The sequence below is a fragment of the Amphiura filiformis genome, chromosome 9, assembly GCF_039555335.1.
Source record: "Amphiura filiformis chromosome 9, Afil_fr2py, whole genome shotgun sequence".
NCBI classification, from domain to species: Eukaryota; Metazoa; Echinodermata; class Ophiuroidea; order Amphilepidida; family Amphiuridae; genus Amphiura; species Amphiura filiformis.
This window is the reverse complement of record NC_092636.1, coordinates 59,420,647-59,440,825: the sequence shown is the minus strand read 5'-3', so window position 1 is coordinate 59,440,825 and position 20,179 is coordinate 59,420,647. Positions and strand designations below refer to the sequence as shown.

At 37.6% G+C, this 20,179-nt stretch overlaps 1 protein-coding gene across 1 annotated transcript; it reads right to left on the bottom strand.

The window, feature by feature from the left end:
* Nucleotides 1-2,150: 2,150 nt before the first annotated feature.
* Nucleotides 2,151-15,793, bottom strand: LOC140161229 (acid-sensing ion channel 5-like). The gene is made up of 9 exons (XM_072184682.1): nucleotides 15,491-15,793; nucleotides 14,688-14,931; nucleotides 11,959-12,102; nucleotides 11,418-11,564; nucleotides 9,265-9,404; nucleotides 7,794-7,858; nucleotides 7,002-7,155; nucleotides 6,701-6,792; nucleotides 2,151-4,338 (listed from the first exon to the last, which is right to left on the bottom strand). The coding sequence occupies exons 1-9, from the start codon at nucleotides 15,775-15,777 to the stop codon at nucleotides 4,154-4,156; spliced, it is 1,458 nt and encodes a 485-aa protein (XP_072040783.1). The 5' UTR covers nucleotides 15,778-15,793; the 3' UTR covers nucleotides 2,151-4,153.
* Nucleotides 15,794-20,179: the final 4,386 nt, after the last annotated feature.

Sequence of the window (20,179 nt, the reverse complement as noted above, 5' to 3'; positions counted from 1 at the left end):
TGCAATTGGCAACATTAAGGAAGCACTAAATTACGTTCGCTATCAAATCATATGCTGATGAAAGTTGCGAATTCACATACATTCCTGCCATGCAAAACTGAATACGGCTTATTTGTTGAAAAATATGTACTGAAATAGTACATAGAAGGGGATAAATGATCTGTCAATGTGTGGTTTATTTTAAACGTTTACCGAGTAATTAATTGTGTCCAAATTGATTTATTCGAAGGTAACTTTCAACGTTTTCGCCGAGGTACCTACAACTTTCATGGACAAAAACGGCTCTTTTCATTGTCTCATGATCTAGACAGCACCGTGATGGACCCCGGTGTAATGCTAATTGTAGTTGCTCTCAAACGAAAGGCCACAAGACGTAACTGACCCCAAGATGGATTTCACAAGTACGACATAATACATGACATTGTGTAATAAAGTATCTCTACCAATGGAAATTAATTGTCAAAAACTTTAAGTGGTACCGCCGGACAATATTATTACACATATACGGATTCATTCAACAATTATTTATTACGTAAATTTGCTGTTTAACTATTTGTATATCAAAAGAAGTGTTCAAAATCTTGCTAAAAGCATCAAAATTGTTTTGATGTAAGGTAATAACATTTATTCATTTGGACGTACCGTCTGAAACAGTTCTACCATTTTATCCATTCATTCACATAATAGCAACATTTGAACCTCTAAACTCAATATAGCTATTGTTAAATCGATCATGTTACCTACGAATACCCGGGTTTCTTCACCTATCATTATATAAGCGTTAGGTGTATGCTATATGAAAACAGATACTAGTATACCATTCTTCCTTATACGAGTACAATATGTAAATTGATTCGTACTCATTTGATAAACAATATTCAGAAACTGACCTAAACTTCATTTTCAAAAATAAAATAGCATAAATTGAATAGGATCATAGTGTTCGCGTTATAAAAATGAAAACAAATATTTTCTGGTGAGCTATATAGCATTTTCCTAACACCCTGTGGGTATACAATACATGTACACGAAAAAAGCATTAATGGAAATATACCATTTGTTTTAGATTGATCAGTATTGTGATAGTGAAAGCATCCTAGTGGTATTCGTAGGTAATATTATGTCATGATGTCACATTAACTATCACACGTCCTGGATTTATTTTTCAGGATTAGTAATGGCACTTTTGGTTCCTTTAAGGCACTTTTGGTTGGATTCGGCCATATATGCTGGTCATTATAAGCAAATTCTGTGTAATTCGTCATAATATAAAACATATATAATTACCTGTTAAAATTACATATAGTAACTGCTGGAAAGTCGAGTTCATTTTTGTATACACGAGACACAATTGTGTTGATATCGTGTAACGCCTCAAATCTTAGGTATATTTGCCATCCGCATACACCGGTGCAAGTAGCAAAGGCAAGAATCCAAGCAGTACGTAGCCATGTTGATTTGTTTCTGTCTGCGATTTGAGGAATACCGTGAAAACTTGTTGAATTAACAAATTTATGTTCCAAACTTTCATTTGCACCGACACTATCACCCATATTCAGATGCTATCACAGACGAGTACTTATACCAGTTAAGATGACTTGAACTTGATTACCAAGTAAATTGAAGCAACAGCAAAATGTGAAAGCAATTAATAATATTTCAATGACACAAGTCACAAGAAGTAGCATGTAACAGGGGGCGTGAAATTAATTTATATAATATCCCAGGTGTAATATCCTGCAAGTTGAAGCAACAGTAGTATGATTAGATGCTATACAACATAGCACACAGATGTTATAAAGAGCATGAAAGCTATTAATATAACATCCATCAAATTGAGAGATGCATCAACCACACGTGTTCTTACTTCTGTATACTGCGTAAGTCTGATTTTATAAAATCAACATCGTCGGTAACACGTCAACCAGTTTCAATGTTGTAGTGAAATTTGTGTGTTCTGGTGGCTCTTCACTCTTCTATCAATATGCCACCTTTCAATATAATTGATCGGATTTTAGTATTCCATTATAATCATCTCTTTTTTGTTTTCTATTCTATATTTTTTTCATATTCAGCATCGTTTAGTAGATACAACTGCTATATTCGTTGCATTTTTGTGGAATCAATAAAGCTCAAAATAATACTCGAACTATTTTTATTTAAAATTGTGAAATTTACAATAAAACCTAATATATTTACATAATGTACATAATAAAATGGTTTAACTCAAACAAATACACGGGTTGACCTTAAAACTTATCCTACTTAACGCTACACCACACCTTAAAGCCATAATGTACGATTTCCATCAATTTTGTTATTAAATCTTATTTTGGCTTTAATTGAAAACTCCCGTGGAAGAAGGCTTCAAGTGGCATCTTCAAGGTGAAATTGACTTATTTTGAAGCCTTCGTGGATTTTGGCCGATTTGATTCCCTACTAATACAGGTCATCAGAAATCAAACATTCGTGATTGGTTCGATTTCTTTAAAATACGTGTAAAATTATTCGTTGGGTTTACAAGGATTTCAACAGTGCATTGTTTGTCATATCTATGAGATTTATTTAGTTATAGAGTCGAGTCAATCACCTTGGATGAACTAATTTCTCCATCACATCAGATGAATAAATGCCTCCATCACCTTCAGATCGTGTAGAAATAAACATCTAAAAAAATAAAATAAATAAAACTAACCCCCCTTAAATAATAGCCATTTTTCAAAAACGGGCTATTGTATTACAAATCTGTAAACTACGTTGGAAGCAGAATTTATTTCTGCGCATTTTGATACCTCATTTGATACGATAGCCGAGAAAACAATAAAACACCGGTCAATTTAATGTAGTGAGGTCCAGATTTGAAAGTTGCCCTTACAACAATACAAAAACACTCAGATATCATTACACAGATTTCCTTCCATTATACTGAATACAAATCAATAGAATTTACTACAACTTTCAAACCTTGGGTTACATTGATTTAATTGTACGCTATGACGTCAATATTTAGTCAATTGCTACAAATGAGGTGTCAAAATGTACAGAACTAAATTCTGCTTCCAAGGCATTTACAGATTTGTTATACAATCGCCCGTTTTTGAATAATGGCCATTATTTAAGGGGGGTTAGTTACTTTTTTGAGATGTTTATTAATATTATTCATTATGTTAGAGAAATTAAGTTATCTGAAGAAATTATGTCACATTGTATATTATTCAAAGGAGGATGATAAACCCATCCACATGTTTTAGCCTAATTATTTTCCATCATTAGTATTAGAGCTAATATATAGGTGATGCTTTTGTTTCTTGATTTTGTAAGCGAAATGTGTCTAAAGTGTAATAACCCACTTAAAGTTTACACACGGAGTATATCAAAAGAGGTTGAAATACATGCATGAAGGTGTGAGTAGAAGCCAATACAACTTATACAAGGTCACTGGAACCAAGTCTTAATTATAATAAAATCAGACCATATTCTATTTTTGGGCCAAATAATTATTATTAATATTAGAGAAATTAACAGGTTAACACGAACATATGACAACCAAATCAGGATAGCCTATACTACTTTGTTACACCTACTGGATTATCATGTATACCACCGGTGATGTGGTGGCTGAGGAAAGCTTTCACAGGCTATGGTCAAACAAACTTTGGCACAAACCTTTTGGCAGGTCAAAAAGTGAGGGGCAAGCAATTTTAAGCACACAGTTTACTAGCACCTTTTAATAATTACTATACATAAAATATATACAGGCTGTAACAATAAATAGTATACACATAAAAAAATAAAAGAGATGCTTATCATCAAAGATCTGAGAACAAAAGCAAAGATTTTTCGTGTTTTTCATTCACTTAATTGACATTAGAAAATATATAATATGAAATTTGTTTTAAAAATCATCAATAAAAATATTTTTTTTTTGTTACAACCGGTAGGCTTATGAAACTATAATAAAAAAATTCATGTATACTATGCAACATGCTCCCCACTCTCGAATCAATGATATTTGAAATTAGGAAAGTTCCACATGCGCATATTTATAAAATGAATTTTACACCTGTTAAAGCGTTGACACTTCAAATGATTAACTTTACAGTCATTCACAATAGGTTTAAAAATAAAAATTCACGTTTTAAAATGTTTACTATCACGATGATTTCGATACGCTCCATACATCTTTAACTTTATTGCCAAGAGGGTGTCCCTTTTCCTTCGCTTGATTCTTTCTGGAAGTACAAACTTTAAGGCTTTTCTTTACAAAGTAGTCTATAAATTCTGCAAATGTCAGAATACTTGCACCAATAAACAATCCAAGGTTTCCTCCAATGTCACCTGAAAATAGTAACAAGAAATTCAAATAGACGTAAACATTCAAAAGTTAACGGTTTTCGATAATACTTATATCATTATCATATATTATATTATATTATATTATATTATATTATATTATATTATATTATATTATATGCTATTATATTATATTATATTATATTATATTATATTACATTAGGCCAAAAAAAAGGTTTGTCTCAAAGCTTGCGCGCGCGTTTGTAAAATCGCACGATTTGACAAAAAAGAAATGCGGAAATTTTTATTAAAAAAAAAAAAATTTTTTTTTTTTTTCCAGAAAAAATCGGCGAAAATCAGACTTTTTTCTCAAAATACCAAAAAATACCAAAAAAACCACCGCATTTCGCATTTGTTTTTCAATTTCTCGTGAGCTTTGAGACAAACGTTTTTTTGTTTGCCTTATATTATATTATATTATGACCTGAACAGTAAAAGCATCGAAGTAAGGATATAGATTAACACGAAGAAAACACATGTAAATGGGTCAACAACGATACAATCACAACAACTGACAAAATAGGGCAACAAGTGAAAATAGATTACGGCCATCTGGAAAAAATAACAATAAACATCCAAGATGCCAACGTTCCTGGAGCGTAGGACATTTTACCGATCATAACCTATAGATTAGAGGCATGGGTCATGACAAGAAACAACCCAAAGAATATGGATATGAGAAGAAAAAATAGTTCAAGGCATGATTGAACAAACAAAAATCCCTGTTAAGCAGTGCTCATCAAAATGTGAATTAGGCACCCCTAACATTTTTATGCATTTCTCACTTGACTGATAGCATATCAATATATTTAAATGTATGTCAAAAATATGACTACTAACTTTTAGTTTTTGTTAAATCTCTTGTATTAGGCTTTAAAAGCTTGACACCACAGCAAGCATGGCAAGTGAACGTTTAAACATTCCCTTCTCATTTTACAACTTTCACGGACAAGTGCTAAATTCGAGGCATGGGAAAACTAATAAACTCCTCAACAAAAGTTTGGACAGTTTTTTCAAGCATCTGTATCTCAAATCATTTGTGACATATTCATATCGTGTTGCATATCAATGTATAGCTACAATATTTCCCTTTACAAAGACACCCCATTTGAAACAATAACCTTTTTCACTGCTGAGTAGACGAATTGACCATTATTCTGTGCTCAAACAACGCTAATCACTAACCCCGGTCACTAACCTCAATAGCGGATGGAAAATCCATAGACAGCCACAATAGTCAGGCATGCACCTTCTCTTAATGCTGCTCACCGACCTGGTTACACGTTACTGTGGGATGGCATTCCATTCTTCAACAAGGATTCGTCGCAGGTCATTCAATGTGGTTGCATATTGGCTTCTCTGGCACGCACAGCACGACCAAGCTGGTCCCACAAGTGTTCAATCGGGTTGAGGTCTGGGACCCGGGTCTGGCCTGATGGCAGGCCATTGTGGCTCTTCTCCCATATTCTGTAGGTAGTCGTTGACTACCCTGGCTCTGTGGGGCGAGCGGTGTCATCTGGGAAGATTGCATTTGGTCACAGGACGTACACTCAGTCGTGAAAAAGGTGATTGTTTCAGTGTGGCGTCATTGTAAAGGGAAATAAAGTAGCTATCCATTTATATGCAACACAATATGAACATGTCGCAAATAATATGAGATATAGATGCTTGAAAAAACTTTACAAACTTTTGTTGAGGAGTTTATGTTCTGCAGAGGCAGTACTCCTCGCTACACGTCCGAACAGCCGCAACAAAACTTAACTCTACAGGAGACTTAAATGAAAACTACATTGTATGTGGATCGGGAAAATAGTGCTAGTTTGCATACACTGAAAAAAATACAGAATCAAGACGTCCTGTTGTTTCCTCTGCATGCAATAGCTCCAGTAATATAAAAGTCTTGTATATTACAATCTCATCCAATAAATATTACAAACCTACCACCTCTTACAATTATTTAATGTATAACTCAAATCACCCACCAGCGTGTAAACACTCAATCCCTTACAGCTTCTTCGAGCAAGGAGAATTGCTCTGAAGAAATGGACTTTGTCCACACACAAAAAAAAATGAGTCCCCATAAACCTGAATAAAAAGTAATAAATGTCCCCGTAGAAATAGTGTTGTGAATATATTATGTCCATGTTTATATTTTTGATGTATGATATCTCCAAATAATCCGACAGATTAGTTCAGTTTCGTACGTGGACCTAGTAGGCTAGTACAGTACGTGAACGTGTTTATGCACAAACACTAAACTTCCAACCCATCACAAATGTATTGGTACATGCATATATATTGGTGTCGTGCACTAATGTATCTCTACTTTAACCATGCTTTAACTTACTTATCAAACTTGATACCGATATTGCTTTCTGTTGTTCAAACCTTTGGTAATTCAACTCTTCGTAGAAGACATCAAGTACGACGAAGTTGTTCCTGTAAAATGAACAAAATAAAACAACCTCGCAAATAAATTTATAAAAACTCAGACTTATGTCATGATTTTTTCCTCTACAAATAGGTAGGTGTTTTTAACTTACTTAATGGTCATCACTTGACGGTGAGACTAATGTCATGACTTTCCCCCTACAAATAGGGAGGTGTTTTAACTTAGGCTACTTACTGGTCATCACCATTATGCATACCTTTGGTAATCAACAGAAACATTAAAATGTGCTTCGGCTTCTTCAGCTACACTCTGGCTTGGAAAAGCTCCATAAGAAACAGTTGTTGAATATTCAATATATTGGCAAGGGACAGGACAGTAACAGGGTTCCAGTATGCCATCATTAAGTCTCGCTGTACATAAATAAAGATGTAAAGAGAAAGACAAATCAGAATATTTTACATTTCTGTGTATAACTATAAACTTTAGAGTATGTTACATGTTGCTATTTCAATATGCTGGGAATCCGTAGATCAAATCGGTGCATGACATAATGGTAATCGGATCGGATTATATCATGCAGTGTACTTTATCGGTTAATTAGCGGTATTTTACATTGGTAAGTACCCGGTAATTTACCCAATTTTATTTTACTTACCGAAAAATATGTAAAATAAGTGTTTCAAGACTGTGTGAGTGAACATGACACCACTGCTCGCACATTGCATTGACGGGCATGGTTAAATTTGAATTTGGACTGATATATTCACAATAAAAACGCATTCAAAATGGTAGTCGATTTCACATTTTATGTTACCTACAGAAGTTGCAGTGCATGATGGGGCTTCCTTAAATCATCATCTGGATAGTGATTACCTACATTTGGTGGTCAGTTTGGACGCCATCTTGGAAACCCCCCTTGGTGCCAGTTTATATTTTTGTGAACATCCTGATTATGTTTTGGGGTCATCTCAGAAACCTGAAGTTGGTTTGGTTCGGTTCTGGGCGAGGGGTACAAAGGAGGTGGTCCTAGCTCCCCTAGTATACTTACCAATTACATCTTTTACACATGTCGCTGATTGCCTTGGAGAACACTCGGTTGCCTCGCCAGGATACCTGCGTGCAAAAAAATGTTACAAAGAAAATGTATATCAATAATGCGCAAATTCTTAAGAATTGTCTTTCCAAATACACTCTAATTTTGACGATTAAAAAAATCCGTCAATAAAAGGTTTTCAGTGGTATAATATAGTATATACCCGTACACGCCGAGATTTAATGGAAGAATCTCAGTTCTTCTTTAAACATTCTTGAGATCAGTTTTTACTTTTTATCCCGCTAGCTAATAAAAATTAACAGGCACGAGAATTTTATTCTAAGAGTCATTATGCGGACGCGATTGTAATCACCTTATTGCATCGAATTATAATTGCATAGCCGCTTTGAGATCAATGAATTGCGTAAGTCGATGCGTAGCCGAATAGAGCACTGGACAATGAATCTCCGCATCGGGCCCGTTACCGTCCCCCCATGCCCCCCCCCCCCCCGATGATTCACGAGCTACGCCAACTTTCATATCTTGTGCATTCTATATTAAGTACGCCGCGCACCCGGTAATTCTGCATGGCTGTTTCTGTTATGAACTTACGCCCCTCTGGAACCAAGCGCATGTTCACTCTGTCGCTATATTATGCTACAGTCCCCGCGCTATGTATCTCTTTATACATAAAGATCTCTATGTGACGCTTATAAAATTGGTTACGAACGTAAATAAGCTCTGAATAAATTTGTATGTGGTACGTCGATCACCGTATAGTGTGTGTAAAACTTAAAAAACAGCAGATAGACCAAAATCAAAGTTATATCGCATTAACTAGACAGAGTTAAGGTCTGTAAGATGGGGGATTTGAAGAGCTCCAATAATTATTGCTACACACCAATATTATCAAAAGATGAGTCAAAAATCTCGAATAGAACCGTATGTAATGTGACCGACGATGTGTTGGAAAACCGGTCTGTCTGGACAATTTGTAAAATCTGATTTCCAGGAGCTTTTGGTGGCGCTGCCCCCTGGACCCCACCCGTTAAATAATCTAGCGCCTGATACACCCTTTCACCATAGTGACCCCCCGGGTGATAAATACGGGTTTCCAAAACAATACGATAATAAAATAACTTTCATTCCCAATGAAAATCGCCCAAGCCACCCATCTCCTTGTTATAGAAATTGCGCAACATAGCGTCACGCAAGCCCGTGAGTGATCTCCTTGCAATACAAACGTGCAAAATAGCATTGATTGAACCCCTGATTAACGGGGTATCAGGCGCTATCAGTAATATATATGCTGTAAAACAAAAATGTTTAATCGGGGCAAAAATTGTAAACAACCTATTAAATAACTATTACATTTTTACTTTTGTGGCCGAAGGATGAGCATCGGGCCGAAGAATTAAGACGCCGCAGAGGGCGCAAACCAAGTCGGATTACCCCCCAAAAAAAAAAAATACAGGCATGATCTTACCTTACAGGTCGGCAGCCACATTCAGATACAATGTGTTGTAATTTACATTCTATGAAGCATCCGCTCAGCGTATATTCCCAATAGTGTTCCAAATGCCTGTTTTTGTCACATTTCCCCCACGGTTCCTGGAGGTTTTTATACTGAAAATAAGTAAAGAAGCATATTCCTTGGGTGTTGTGTGTGACCATGTTGACTGCCCCGTGCCCCTATGACGCTACGGTAGGAAAAATCGAGGTAGCCTGTGGGCTTTTTTATCCTATTAACCCAAGCAACATGTGCCAAGTTTTCCTGGGATGGACCTGCCTAAAAGAGAGTCATACATGGACTAATGAGATAACAGACAAACTCCACACAGTTAAAAGTCTCGGCATCATCACCCGATAATGAGGGCCGATTGTTCCCTGACATGTAGCAGACAAAACTACTACGCATAAAGCGCGTGTTTTTACGGTCTTAAAACTCGAAGACATTTAAAGCTCTATCACGTATACGCGAAGGCACGCAACGCTCACGCGTGATTGTTACCCGGATTGTTAGACACGTCACGATCGAGTGATCGGCCCACATGAATATGCAAGAATTTACAGCATGCAATGCACGGGGACTTTGACTGTTGATACATGTAGTGGTCTGTAAAGCTATACCTGTGCACTGAACTCGCAGTCAATTTCAAAAGGAGTAGGGTTCTAACTCAAGCTGTCCCAACCGTCCTGGTGCTGTAGGTTAATGTAGACTTATTTACAATCTAAGTGCCGATGCCGATATGGTATGTGTTGGTCCTACCTGAGGCACCCGATTATAGAGGAAGTGAAGTTAGTATACTGAGTCTGATATCCACAACAAAAAGTGTCGCATTGAGACTACTACTGACTCCAAAAAAATACAGCACTAATGTTTTGGAATTTAAAAAAATACTAACTTCTTTTGCCAAATGAAACATTGCTAAATCTTAATCCTTTAATTCTAACAGGCAATAAAAGCCAAATGCAAAGAGCTTTGCAATTTCAGGGGAAATGGGTCAAAAACATGCAATTTTGCATATGACAATTTAAGTTGCAAAGGTTAAAGACTTGGCACAAGTCTAAGCATTCAAAGTAAATAGTATAGGCTATGAGCCTGCTTATAAATTTAGTTTTTTTAATGTGAATTTTAATAATTGGTTATAAATACTATTAGAAAATATTTTCAAAGAAATGGAATGCATTTCCTGAAATTAGTCTTATTACTAGCCTTTGGGCTTCATCATGTCACAGCATATAAAAACACAATACAAAGCATGTTTGGCCCTTATTTCCAACAAATTACGAAACATTAAAATGTGATATTTATTGCCAGTTAGAACTAAACTAAAAGATTAGGATTTAACTATGTTTTATTTGGCAAAACAAGATATCATTTTCAAATGGAAAGGTTTGGCTAAATCTGTTGAAAACGACCTATCCAAGCACGATTTTTGATGACCAAAATGTAGGTTTTAAAAGTCAAAACCTCAAGTGATACATAAAATTATAATCAGATTTTATGTCATTAAGAGGGTAGGCCTACTACACCCCTGTGGTACATTTGTGACTTTTTTTGCATTTTTCTCAAAAACTAATTTCACAGTAGTAACAAAAGTTATGTATATTATAGGGGCAAGGAATCCAATTACTACACTGGAATTTCAGTGACTCAAGACAAGTGGTTCAGTATATATGATAGGAAACGAGGTACATCCAAGCGGTACCTTATTTCTTATCATAAATAACAAACCGCTTGTCTTGAGCCACTGACATTCCAGTGTAGTAACTGGATTCCTTGCCCCTATTATACACATAACTTTCGTTACCACTGTGTTATTAGTTTTGAGAAAAATGCAAAAATAGACACAAATTTATCGAGGGTGTAGTACTTAAATGAAAAGCACACGTATACTTCCCATATACAAGCTTCATTTCAAATCTTGTGCAAAAAGTTATTATTTCGCCTGTTTTGTCACACGGTTGTAAATTCAATGAACCATAACTTTGCTAAAGAGCACTTACAAATTGATATGTAATTCCAAAATACAAGTGATGTATTTTTCTGGAATAGGGAGTAAAAAGAGCTATACATATCGAAATATTGCATTGTATGTACAACGGAGCAGCATGATGATATTTTATCCTACTCACCTTATTCCTTCTCAGTGATATATAAGAGTAAAACCCTGGTGGTATGGCCGATCCCAGTGCATCCATCAGCGGCGGTGCCTCCTGGTCGTGAGCTAAAATCTTCAGACCCGCTTGAGGATTACCTTGTAAAGATTCAGTGTATTCTGCCTGTCAATGAATTTTGGTCATGAAAATAATCATTGAAGTAAGCAGCCAGAGACACGGAAGTAGGGTGATGGTTCTGTTTGAAGGTGTACGGGGATGTGCCACGGTTTTGGGGTGCCTTTTCAGCAATTTTGGTATTTTAATGGGTGGGTTCTCAATGAAGAGCGATACGCCCAAATGGCGCATTTTGAGCAAAAGTGACCTTAAAAGTACCTAATTTGGACAAATTTGTGCTTTTTGTAAAAAATCGGTATACTCACGGGTTGCAAAAACAGCAAAAAGTATGTATAGAGAAAGTCAGCATCTCCGTACAAGTGTTTCGAAGACCCCATATTAGTCATTATGATGATTACCAACGCAGATGAACTTTCAAGCTACAAATGTAGTATATACGTACCTGTTGGATATCAACAACAAGATAAAGTCCATTACCAGCGCCTGGTTGGTCTTCTGATAGAATCTCTATATAATTGCCGTCTTCATCAACACCATTATTAAACGTCCAACAGTTTCCATATGATGTGAATACGTGAGTAAAATTCTGTTAAATACAAAATGATATTTATAATAACCATTATGTCAATAACATTAATCGTTACATAATACTTGTTCAACAAAGTCTAAGTCTAAAATGTGTAAAAACACATTCAACAATAGTAATTCAGAATACTGATATATGGATAGTATACAAAATATTGATTGCTATGGGGGCGTGGTTAAAATGATAGGCCCGAGGCGATCTCAGAACCATGCATGTTATTGACCCGAGATGCAGCCGAGGGTCATAGCATGATTTTGAGATCACCGCGGACCTGTAGCTTTAACCATGTCCCGAATATAAAGCAGTTAATATTTGTTTAATATACCGAATGGATATACGTAGATGTTGCGATTGCGTAGAGTTTGATCGGGATGCACACCGGTTAATTGTTCGTTTTAATTTTGAGGGACATGGTTCAAGCATGGAAGAAAGAGATGAGAAGGAACCACAACGACTTCGATCGGCCAAGTTTTAATCCGCTTATCTATTGACGCATGAAAAGAAAAGCTATTAATGGTACTTACTTTCATGTATGATCCATTTACCGCGATCGATGCTTGGCAAAATTATTACTGGAAAACATTTATAACAAACCCATCCACGAACAAACAAACGCTACCCAGAAGTAAGATTATGGAATTTCACTGATGCTCTGAACATGTATAGTAGCTTTGTTTTGGGATCTACAGTCAAACTGTTTTCTTGATCGTGTTGTGTAGAAAATGTCCTATAAAACATCGAAAAGGTAATCAAAATCGGCCGTTTTTTTGCTGAGTTTCATCTTTAGCAAATAAGGTAAGATTTTGGTGACTTTTCGATGAAAAATAGATGTAAAATGTTCTTAAATAATGCACAATGTTCCGGTTGAGTCCGGTACATAAAACCTGTTTAATTTAATAGTTTATATGTGTATAATCGTAACTAGCTAACTCGTTTCAGTGCCAAAGACTGCCAACTCTGAGAAAAAAAGTCATCAAAGTTCGGAAAAATTGGGCAAAATGGAAGAAAAAGATGTAGGCCATCAATGACCGATGATCACGTCACCAAAGAAAATCCTATTCAGTATCGAAGTTACGTAATGTTACTATGTCAACGGGATCACGCGCTAGAGTAATGAACCACGATCGAAATGATCACCACATAAAGTATATGGCACTCGAAGGCATACTAAAGTAGCGTGATCCGGTAACCAAGAGAATTACGTAACCACTTCGATGCTGAATAGGGTGCTTGCACGGAAGGTCATTAGTTCAAATCATCCTTCACACACGCTCCAGAAGACATGCAAATACATGGAATACAATACCAATCACCTATTTAACGCGGGGTATTGATCAAAGTAAATCCTCATGAATAACAATGTCAACTAAATGTCGGTAAAGGGAGTGGACAAAGTGAATGCGTTCGTTGTGGTTCCTTCTTATCTCTTTCTTCCATGATTCAAGCTACAGGCCCGAGGTGATCTCAAAACCATGCATGTTATTGACCCGAGGCGCAGCCGAGAGTCATATCATGGTTTTGAGATCACCGCGGACCTGTAGCTTTAACCATGTCCCGAATATAAAGCAGTTAATATTTGTTTAATATACCGAATGGATATACGTAGATGTTGCGATTGCGTAGAGTTTGATCGGGATGCACACCGGTTAATTGTTCGTTTTAATTTTAAGGGACATGGTTCAAGCTACAGGCCCGAGGTGATCTCAAAACCATGCATGTTATTGACCCGAGGCGCAGCCGAGAGTCATAGCATGGTTTTGAGATCACCGCGGACCTGTAGCTTTAACCATGTCCCGAATATAAAGCAGTTAATATTTGTTTAATATACCGAATGGATATTCGTAGATATTGCGATTGCGTTGATCGTGATGCACACCGGTTAATAGTTCGTTTTAATTTTGAGGGCAGAGTTAAAACAATGCCCCCACTTTTAACAAATCAGATGACAGGAATCTATTATGAGGTATATAATTTGACCTATTCCTACAACTTTAATATCGGTCTGCACTTACTAGTCTTATGTGCCCGTGAATAATTTAATTTGAGAAATCCGACCAATGAGGATTGTTGTTTTGGGGAATCCTCAGATATCAATATTTAATTTAGTACATAATGGAAAACCAGGATTCGATTATCAGTATCGAGTTGGTCCATCAAACAATATCAAGGATTAATACCGGACTTCTCACATCTCATAGGTTCTTGGTTTGGTGTTTTTGGGTGCAATAGTGACCTTAAAAGCACCCAATTTGGACAAAATGTTGTGCTTTTTGTGAACAATCGGTATACTGACGGTTTGCAAAAACAGCAAAAAGTATGTATAGAGAAAGTCAGCATCTCCGTACAAAGTGTTTCGAAGACCCCTCCCCCCATTAGTCATTATGATGACTACCAACGCAGATGAACTTTCGATTATTAGTATCGAGTTGATCCATCAAACAATATCAAGGATTAATACCGGACTTCTCACAGCTCATAGGTTCTTGGTTTAGTGGTTTTTACACGTTTACACCAGAGTAGTCCCGTGGATTGAAGACTTGTTTTCATCACAAAAGCTCTGCTAATGGATCCCAATTCTTTCTTACCTCTGCATAGCAGGGTCTTCCTCTCCATTTACAATCAAGTAGAGTTTCATTATCCAGTACAAATCCTGCCCGTCTTGTAAATTCAGTAAAGTTAAAAGTAGAATTCTCAAAAAGAGCGTAGTAGCTAAATGAACTTTGTTCAAATTTTCCATCATCCTCGTAACTATCGTAATCATACTCTTCGGCAAACAAAGCATATTCTAAATATGGCCAGTCCTCGTCCGAAACCTCGGAACCCCTATACCTGTTTAAAAAACAAAAATTCATTGTTCATGCAAAGCTAAGTTTTTGTCGATATTCGTACCGAGATCGATACACGTGAATGTGCTATGCACGATTTCATATTCAGAAGATAAATCTTTGGATACCGGGGTAGAAAATGATGAATATCTCCCGTAATTTTTAATTCAAAAGAAGCCATATTTTTATGCTTGCACTTGAATATATGTGTTGAAAGGATATGAAAGTCGTTAGCTTGCGTAATGAGAAAGAACCGTGTGTATTGAGCTCAAAAACTGACAAAAATTCTGATTTTATATGTGCCGAACTATCACAGCGTAGGCCACTCGTGGAGGCAGTCTAACTAAGCAGATGACATCATGGCGTATACCATGCTCACTGACCGTACATAGTTACCAGGCTATTGTCAATAGCCTTAGTCGGATGTCCCTCGGTCCATTATACGTCTCAAAATTATTAAACAGGTCGGAACAAAATGGCCATGCGTGGCTGTGGATTCAACCTTCCATGGCGATTTCTGCCATGAAGATATCGGGCGATGACCTTGTGTGGTATAGTCTTACCTGTTGAAATTACAAATGGTGATTGCAGGAAATTGGAGCTCATTATTGTACTCCAAAGTGATCTTGGTATTCGCCAAATACGCTCTGTATTCAGCTATACGTAACGAGATTTGCCACAGACCGGTACCCAAACAAGCGAAAAACGCTAGAAACCAAAAACCACGCAACCAGCTTGGTCTTGCGTTGTCCCACTGCTGAGGTATTCCATGTAATGTTGTGGATTCGATGAAATGTCGTTCTAAAGATTTCTCTTCTGATTCGTCTGTGTTACTCATTCTTATAAGCATCTGGTTTTGAATAAAATTTCTGAAAATAAAAATAAAAGTCGCGTGTACGCTTTATTAGAATACAGAACACTTCGGCAGGAGGGTGAAAGTGCATATAGGAACAATGCCAAAAACTACGTCACGCCGGTCACGCTATTGTTCGACTTAAACTACATCATTCGCCATTTTGTAAATATTAACGCATGATCGTTGCTTTGAAGTTTCCACCGGATAGTCTGTGGATAGCATGCTCAAGCGCAAAAAAATGAATATCATGGAGATGTTTAAGATTGATTCTTAGATGTTTCAAAAATTACCGTCATATTGCATAGATTCATCAAAGAATGGTTTGAAGTACTAACGTTATTTAGTAATTTTAAAAATCGGGAGAATTTTACAAAATCAATGTTTTTACCTGTCGGTATTACAACTCGTGAAACACATTAGTGATGTGCCTGGGTGACCTAATCTACTAACCTTTAACGTTTCCTCTATGAACTCGAACCCTCCTGCAATATGGCGCCTATTGTCTAGAGTTAAACTACATCTTTCGGTGTGTTACGTAATACTACGACGCCTATCCCATTATATCGATCCCTGACTTCGGTACGATTTCCTATTCTGGAGGATCCATATTTCTGGGAATTTTTACCCAATTGACTGGATATCCCGCCTTTTATCAGGCGCACCATATAAATAATGTGTAGAAATAATATAAAGTTCAAAGTTCTATTGTTGAATACGAAATTCATCTCCATGGTGTATTGCATGTGGAAATAGTTTGAACGTGAATTCTAGGAAAATGGAATGAAAGGTTTATTTTTTACAGGCAGAGGCTCCATTTTGTGTACTTCCACGTAAACATTCCTATGGTTGGAAAGATTTATTACATGTGCAAGCTATAAAAGTCTATTGTGATTTTGAGCAAACGGCATTCCATCTTAGAAGCTGTAGCGATTTTAAGAAAGAAATGGTTATAAATCAAAACTGCATTGATCCGATAGTGCACAAAATATTGGCCAAACAAAGGTTGCTTTCTTGTGTCGGCCGACCGACCGTCTCAGCAGTCCCGATCGTAGAACTTTTTTTTACAATTTTCTCAAAAATTTCATGAACTTTTCGTCTGAAAAATTGTAGATAAAAACAAATGGTAAAATACCATTTCCTGCATGTTTCCCCTGTCCAGTCTTGCCTAGCTGATGATGGTTCCGATATTTCGTATACTTCTACTTCTACTTGGTTACTCGTCAAAGCCTCAAAGCATCTAGACGAGGGTGTTGCCGACGATGGACGGCTCGTGCATGTGCCAAATATATACAGTCAAGGTGCAAGTAAAAACAGTGATGCCAACTACTCGGTGCTGACGGCTTCCTTGAACTGCTCCAAGGTGGGCAGCTCTATGGTGCTGTGAGGAAGCTCGTCCCAATCTTTCATGGTCCGGGGGAAGAAACTATACTTGTATGAATCTGAAGATGTGCTCAGTCTAGTGAATCTGTGTTGGTGTTGCGCGTCTGGTTGCTCTTCCTTTAGGCGTGATGTAGTCAGGAAGGGGAACGAACAGCTACCTGATGGTTGAGGATCTTGTACATTGTCACCAGGCGTGATTGTTTGCGCCGATCCTCAAGGGTTGGTAGTCCAATGTCAAGTCTCATAGCTGTGACGCTTCCTTCCCTTTGATAATTGCCAGTTATGAAGCGTACTGCCCTCCTTTGAATTTTCTCAATGCTGTCGATCTGGTTCTGCCGGTAAGGATCCCAAATTGTTGCCCCATATTCAAGCTGCTATCTGACTAAAGTTGTGTATGCTTGTTGCTTGATGGAGGAAGAACATCTGCCCAGATTTCGTCTGATGAAACCAAGGGTTCTGTTGGCTTTTGCTGTCATTGCCTTGATATGCGGTTTCCAGCTGAGTTTCTCATGGATCTCCACTCCTAGGTATGCTTGACTTGAAACTGTGGTATCTTCTGCTGTGTTGATCTTACGAAAGAGAAGACAGCCACCAGCGAAGAGCTTGATGGATGAGTTGATATTCTTCCCGATGTCATTTATGTACGAGGGGGTATCCAAAAGTTTTTGACATCAACCAGAAGTGAAAGAGCTATACCGATGAAATTTCGTCAGTGTAATCACTGGTCCTTATGTACATTATGGTCCAAAAATGGTCTCATAAGTATGTTTACTTTCTTTACAGGTGGCGCTAGATGGGCAGTAGGCGCATAACCTGAAAGATGGTGAAAATTGAGGCACGCAGCATGATTAAGTTCCTGCATTTGAAGGGTTAGGCCTACAATGCTCAGAAAATCTATGATGAAATGAAAGTAATCTACGGTGATGATTGCCCATCATATGGCACTATTGCTTTTTGAAAAAGGAATTTCCAAACTGGCCACATGTCCCTCACAGATGAGCCAAGAAGTGGACGTCCATCACTTAACGGATGATGCGGCCACAGTGAAAAAACTCAAGAAAGTGGAGGATCTTATCATGAAAAGGTTATGCGCCTACTTCCCATCTAGCGCCTCCTGTGAAGAAAGTAAACATACTTATGAGACCATTTTTGGACCATAATGTACATAAGGACCAGTGATTACACTGACAAAATTTCATCGGTATAGCTCTTTCACTTCTGGGTGATGTCAAAAACTTTTGGATACCCCCTCGTATAAGAGAAACATCAAGTGCCCCAAGACTGTGCCTTGTGGCACTCCAGATTGAACGTGGATGGACTCGGATGCCTCTCCATCTACAACAACTCGTTGTGATCTTGTAGTGAACCAGGTTGTTATCCATTTCTTGGTGTTGTCACTGATTCCGTAGTGGTCAATCTTTCCAAGGAGTCGCTGATGGGGCACCGTATCGAAGGCCTTGGAAAAATCGAGTATCAGCATATCGATTTGATGGTGATTATCCAACGCCCTCGCTATCTCCTCCATGGTGACTAACAACTGGGACTCCGTGGTCCATTATGGCATGGAAGATGATATGTTCCATTAACTTTGTAATCACGCAAGTCAACGATACTGGGCGATAGTTCGCTGGTACATTACGATTGCCCTTCTTGAAAATAGCTACCACATTCGCAGAGAGCCAATCTTGCGGTAGGTTGCCAGTTTGGTAAGATAGTGTTTAAATTGACCTGCAGGACTGGTGCGATCTGCTGGGCTGCCTCTTTCAAGATGCGGATCGGGATAAGGTCTGGCCCTGAAGCTTTGGCTGGGTTTAATTCCGCAGCAGTTTTTCTATGCCTTCAGTAGTGAACATTATATTGGGCATTGGTGGATAGCAATTTGTGGTTTCCTTTGGTATGTGTGATGTATCTTCTTTGGTAAATACCGACTGATACTGTTCATTCAGTGCGTTTGCCTTCATCTTGCTGTCTATCGCCGGCCCATTGTCAGTCTTCAATGTTGGTATACCATTCGTGTCCTTCTTCAAACTACTTATATACGACCAAAACTTCTTTGGTGTCTCTTTCAGTGAGTTGTCCAGGATTCCACCAACATACTTTTCATGAGATTTCTTCATCTCAGCTTTCACTTCCTTCCTCAACTTTCTAAAAGTTTCCCAGTCTTCCTCCGTTTGTGTCCTCTTTGCTTTGTTCCATTGTCTCTTTTTCTTTTTTTATTAATCTTTTGATGGTGGTAGTCATCCAAGGCACATGTTGCCATGTTGATAACTGTTTTGTTGGGACATTGTTGTCCATTGCCTTGAAAATTGCATTCTTAAGTGAATTCCAGTTGTCTTCAATGTTATTTCCCATTGGTTCAGATTCTAAAAAACAGTCCTTGAAATCCTCCATGTCTTTTCTGACTCCATCCATGTTCCCTTTCCTGAATTGGTAAACAGTTCTTGGTTGCTTACGGCTGTACTTGACAGCAGTGTCAAGGTTCACAGAGACTGCGTCGTGGTCATCAATTCCTGGGACTGCATATTCGTCCTTCACTTGATCAGGAAGAGTTGTGAAGCACAATTCCAGGATATTGTCACCACGGGTAGGAACATGCTGGACTTGGGTTAGCATGTTGTCATTTGCTATGTCTAGAAGAGTTTGATTAAGTTTCTTGCCATACTGTGGATTTTTCTTAATGGTCATAGATGTCCAATTAATATCAGGTGTGTTGAAATCACCACCTATTATAATATTGGGTAGACAGTTTCTTCCAGTTAACTTTTTCAGAGCAATATCAAGTTCTTCAAGTGCCTTTGGGTCAGAATTTGTGGTTCTGTAAAAGGACCCTACATAAAGGGTTTTTTTCCCGGCAAAGAGTATTTTGACCCAGACTGATTCACAATCTGTTTGAAGGCTATCTTCCTCCATGCCGAGCAGGTCTCTCTTTAACCCAACAAAAACACCTCCCCCGTATCTGTTACGATCCTTCCTAAAGATGTCAAAACTATCGGTGAAGATCTCACTGGAGCAGTAA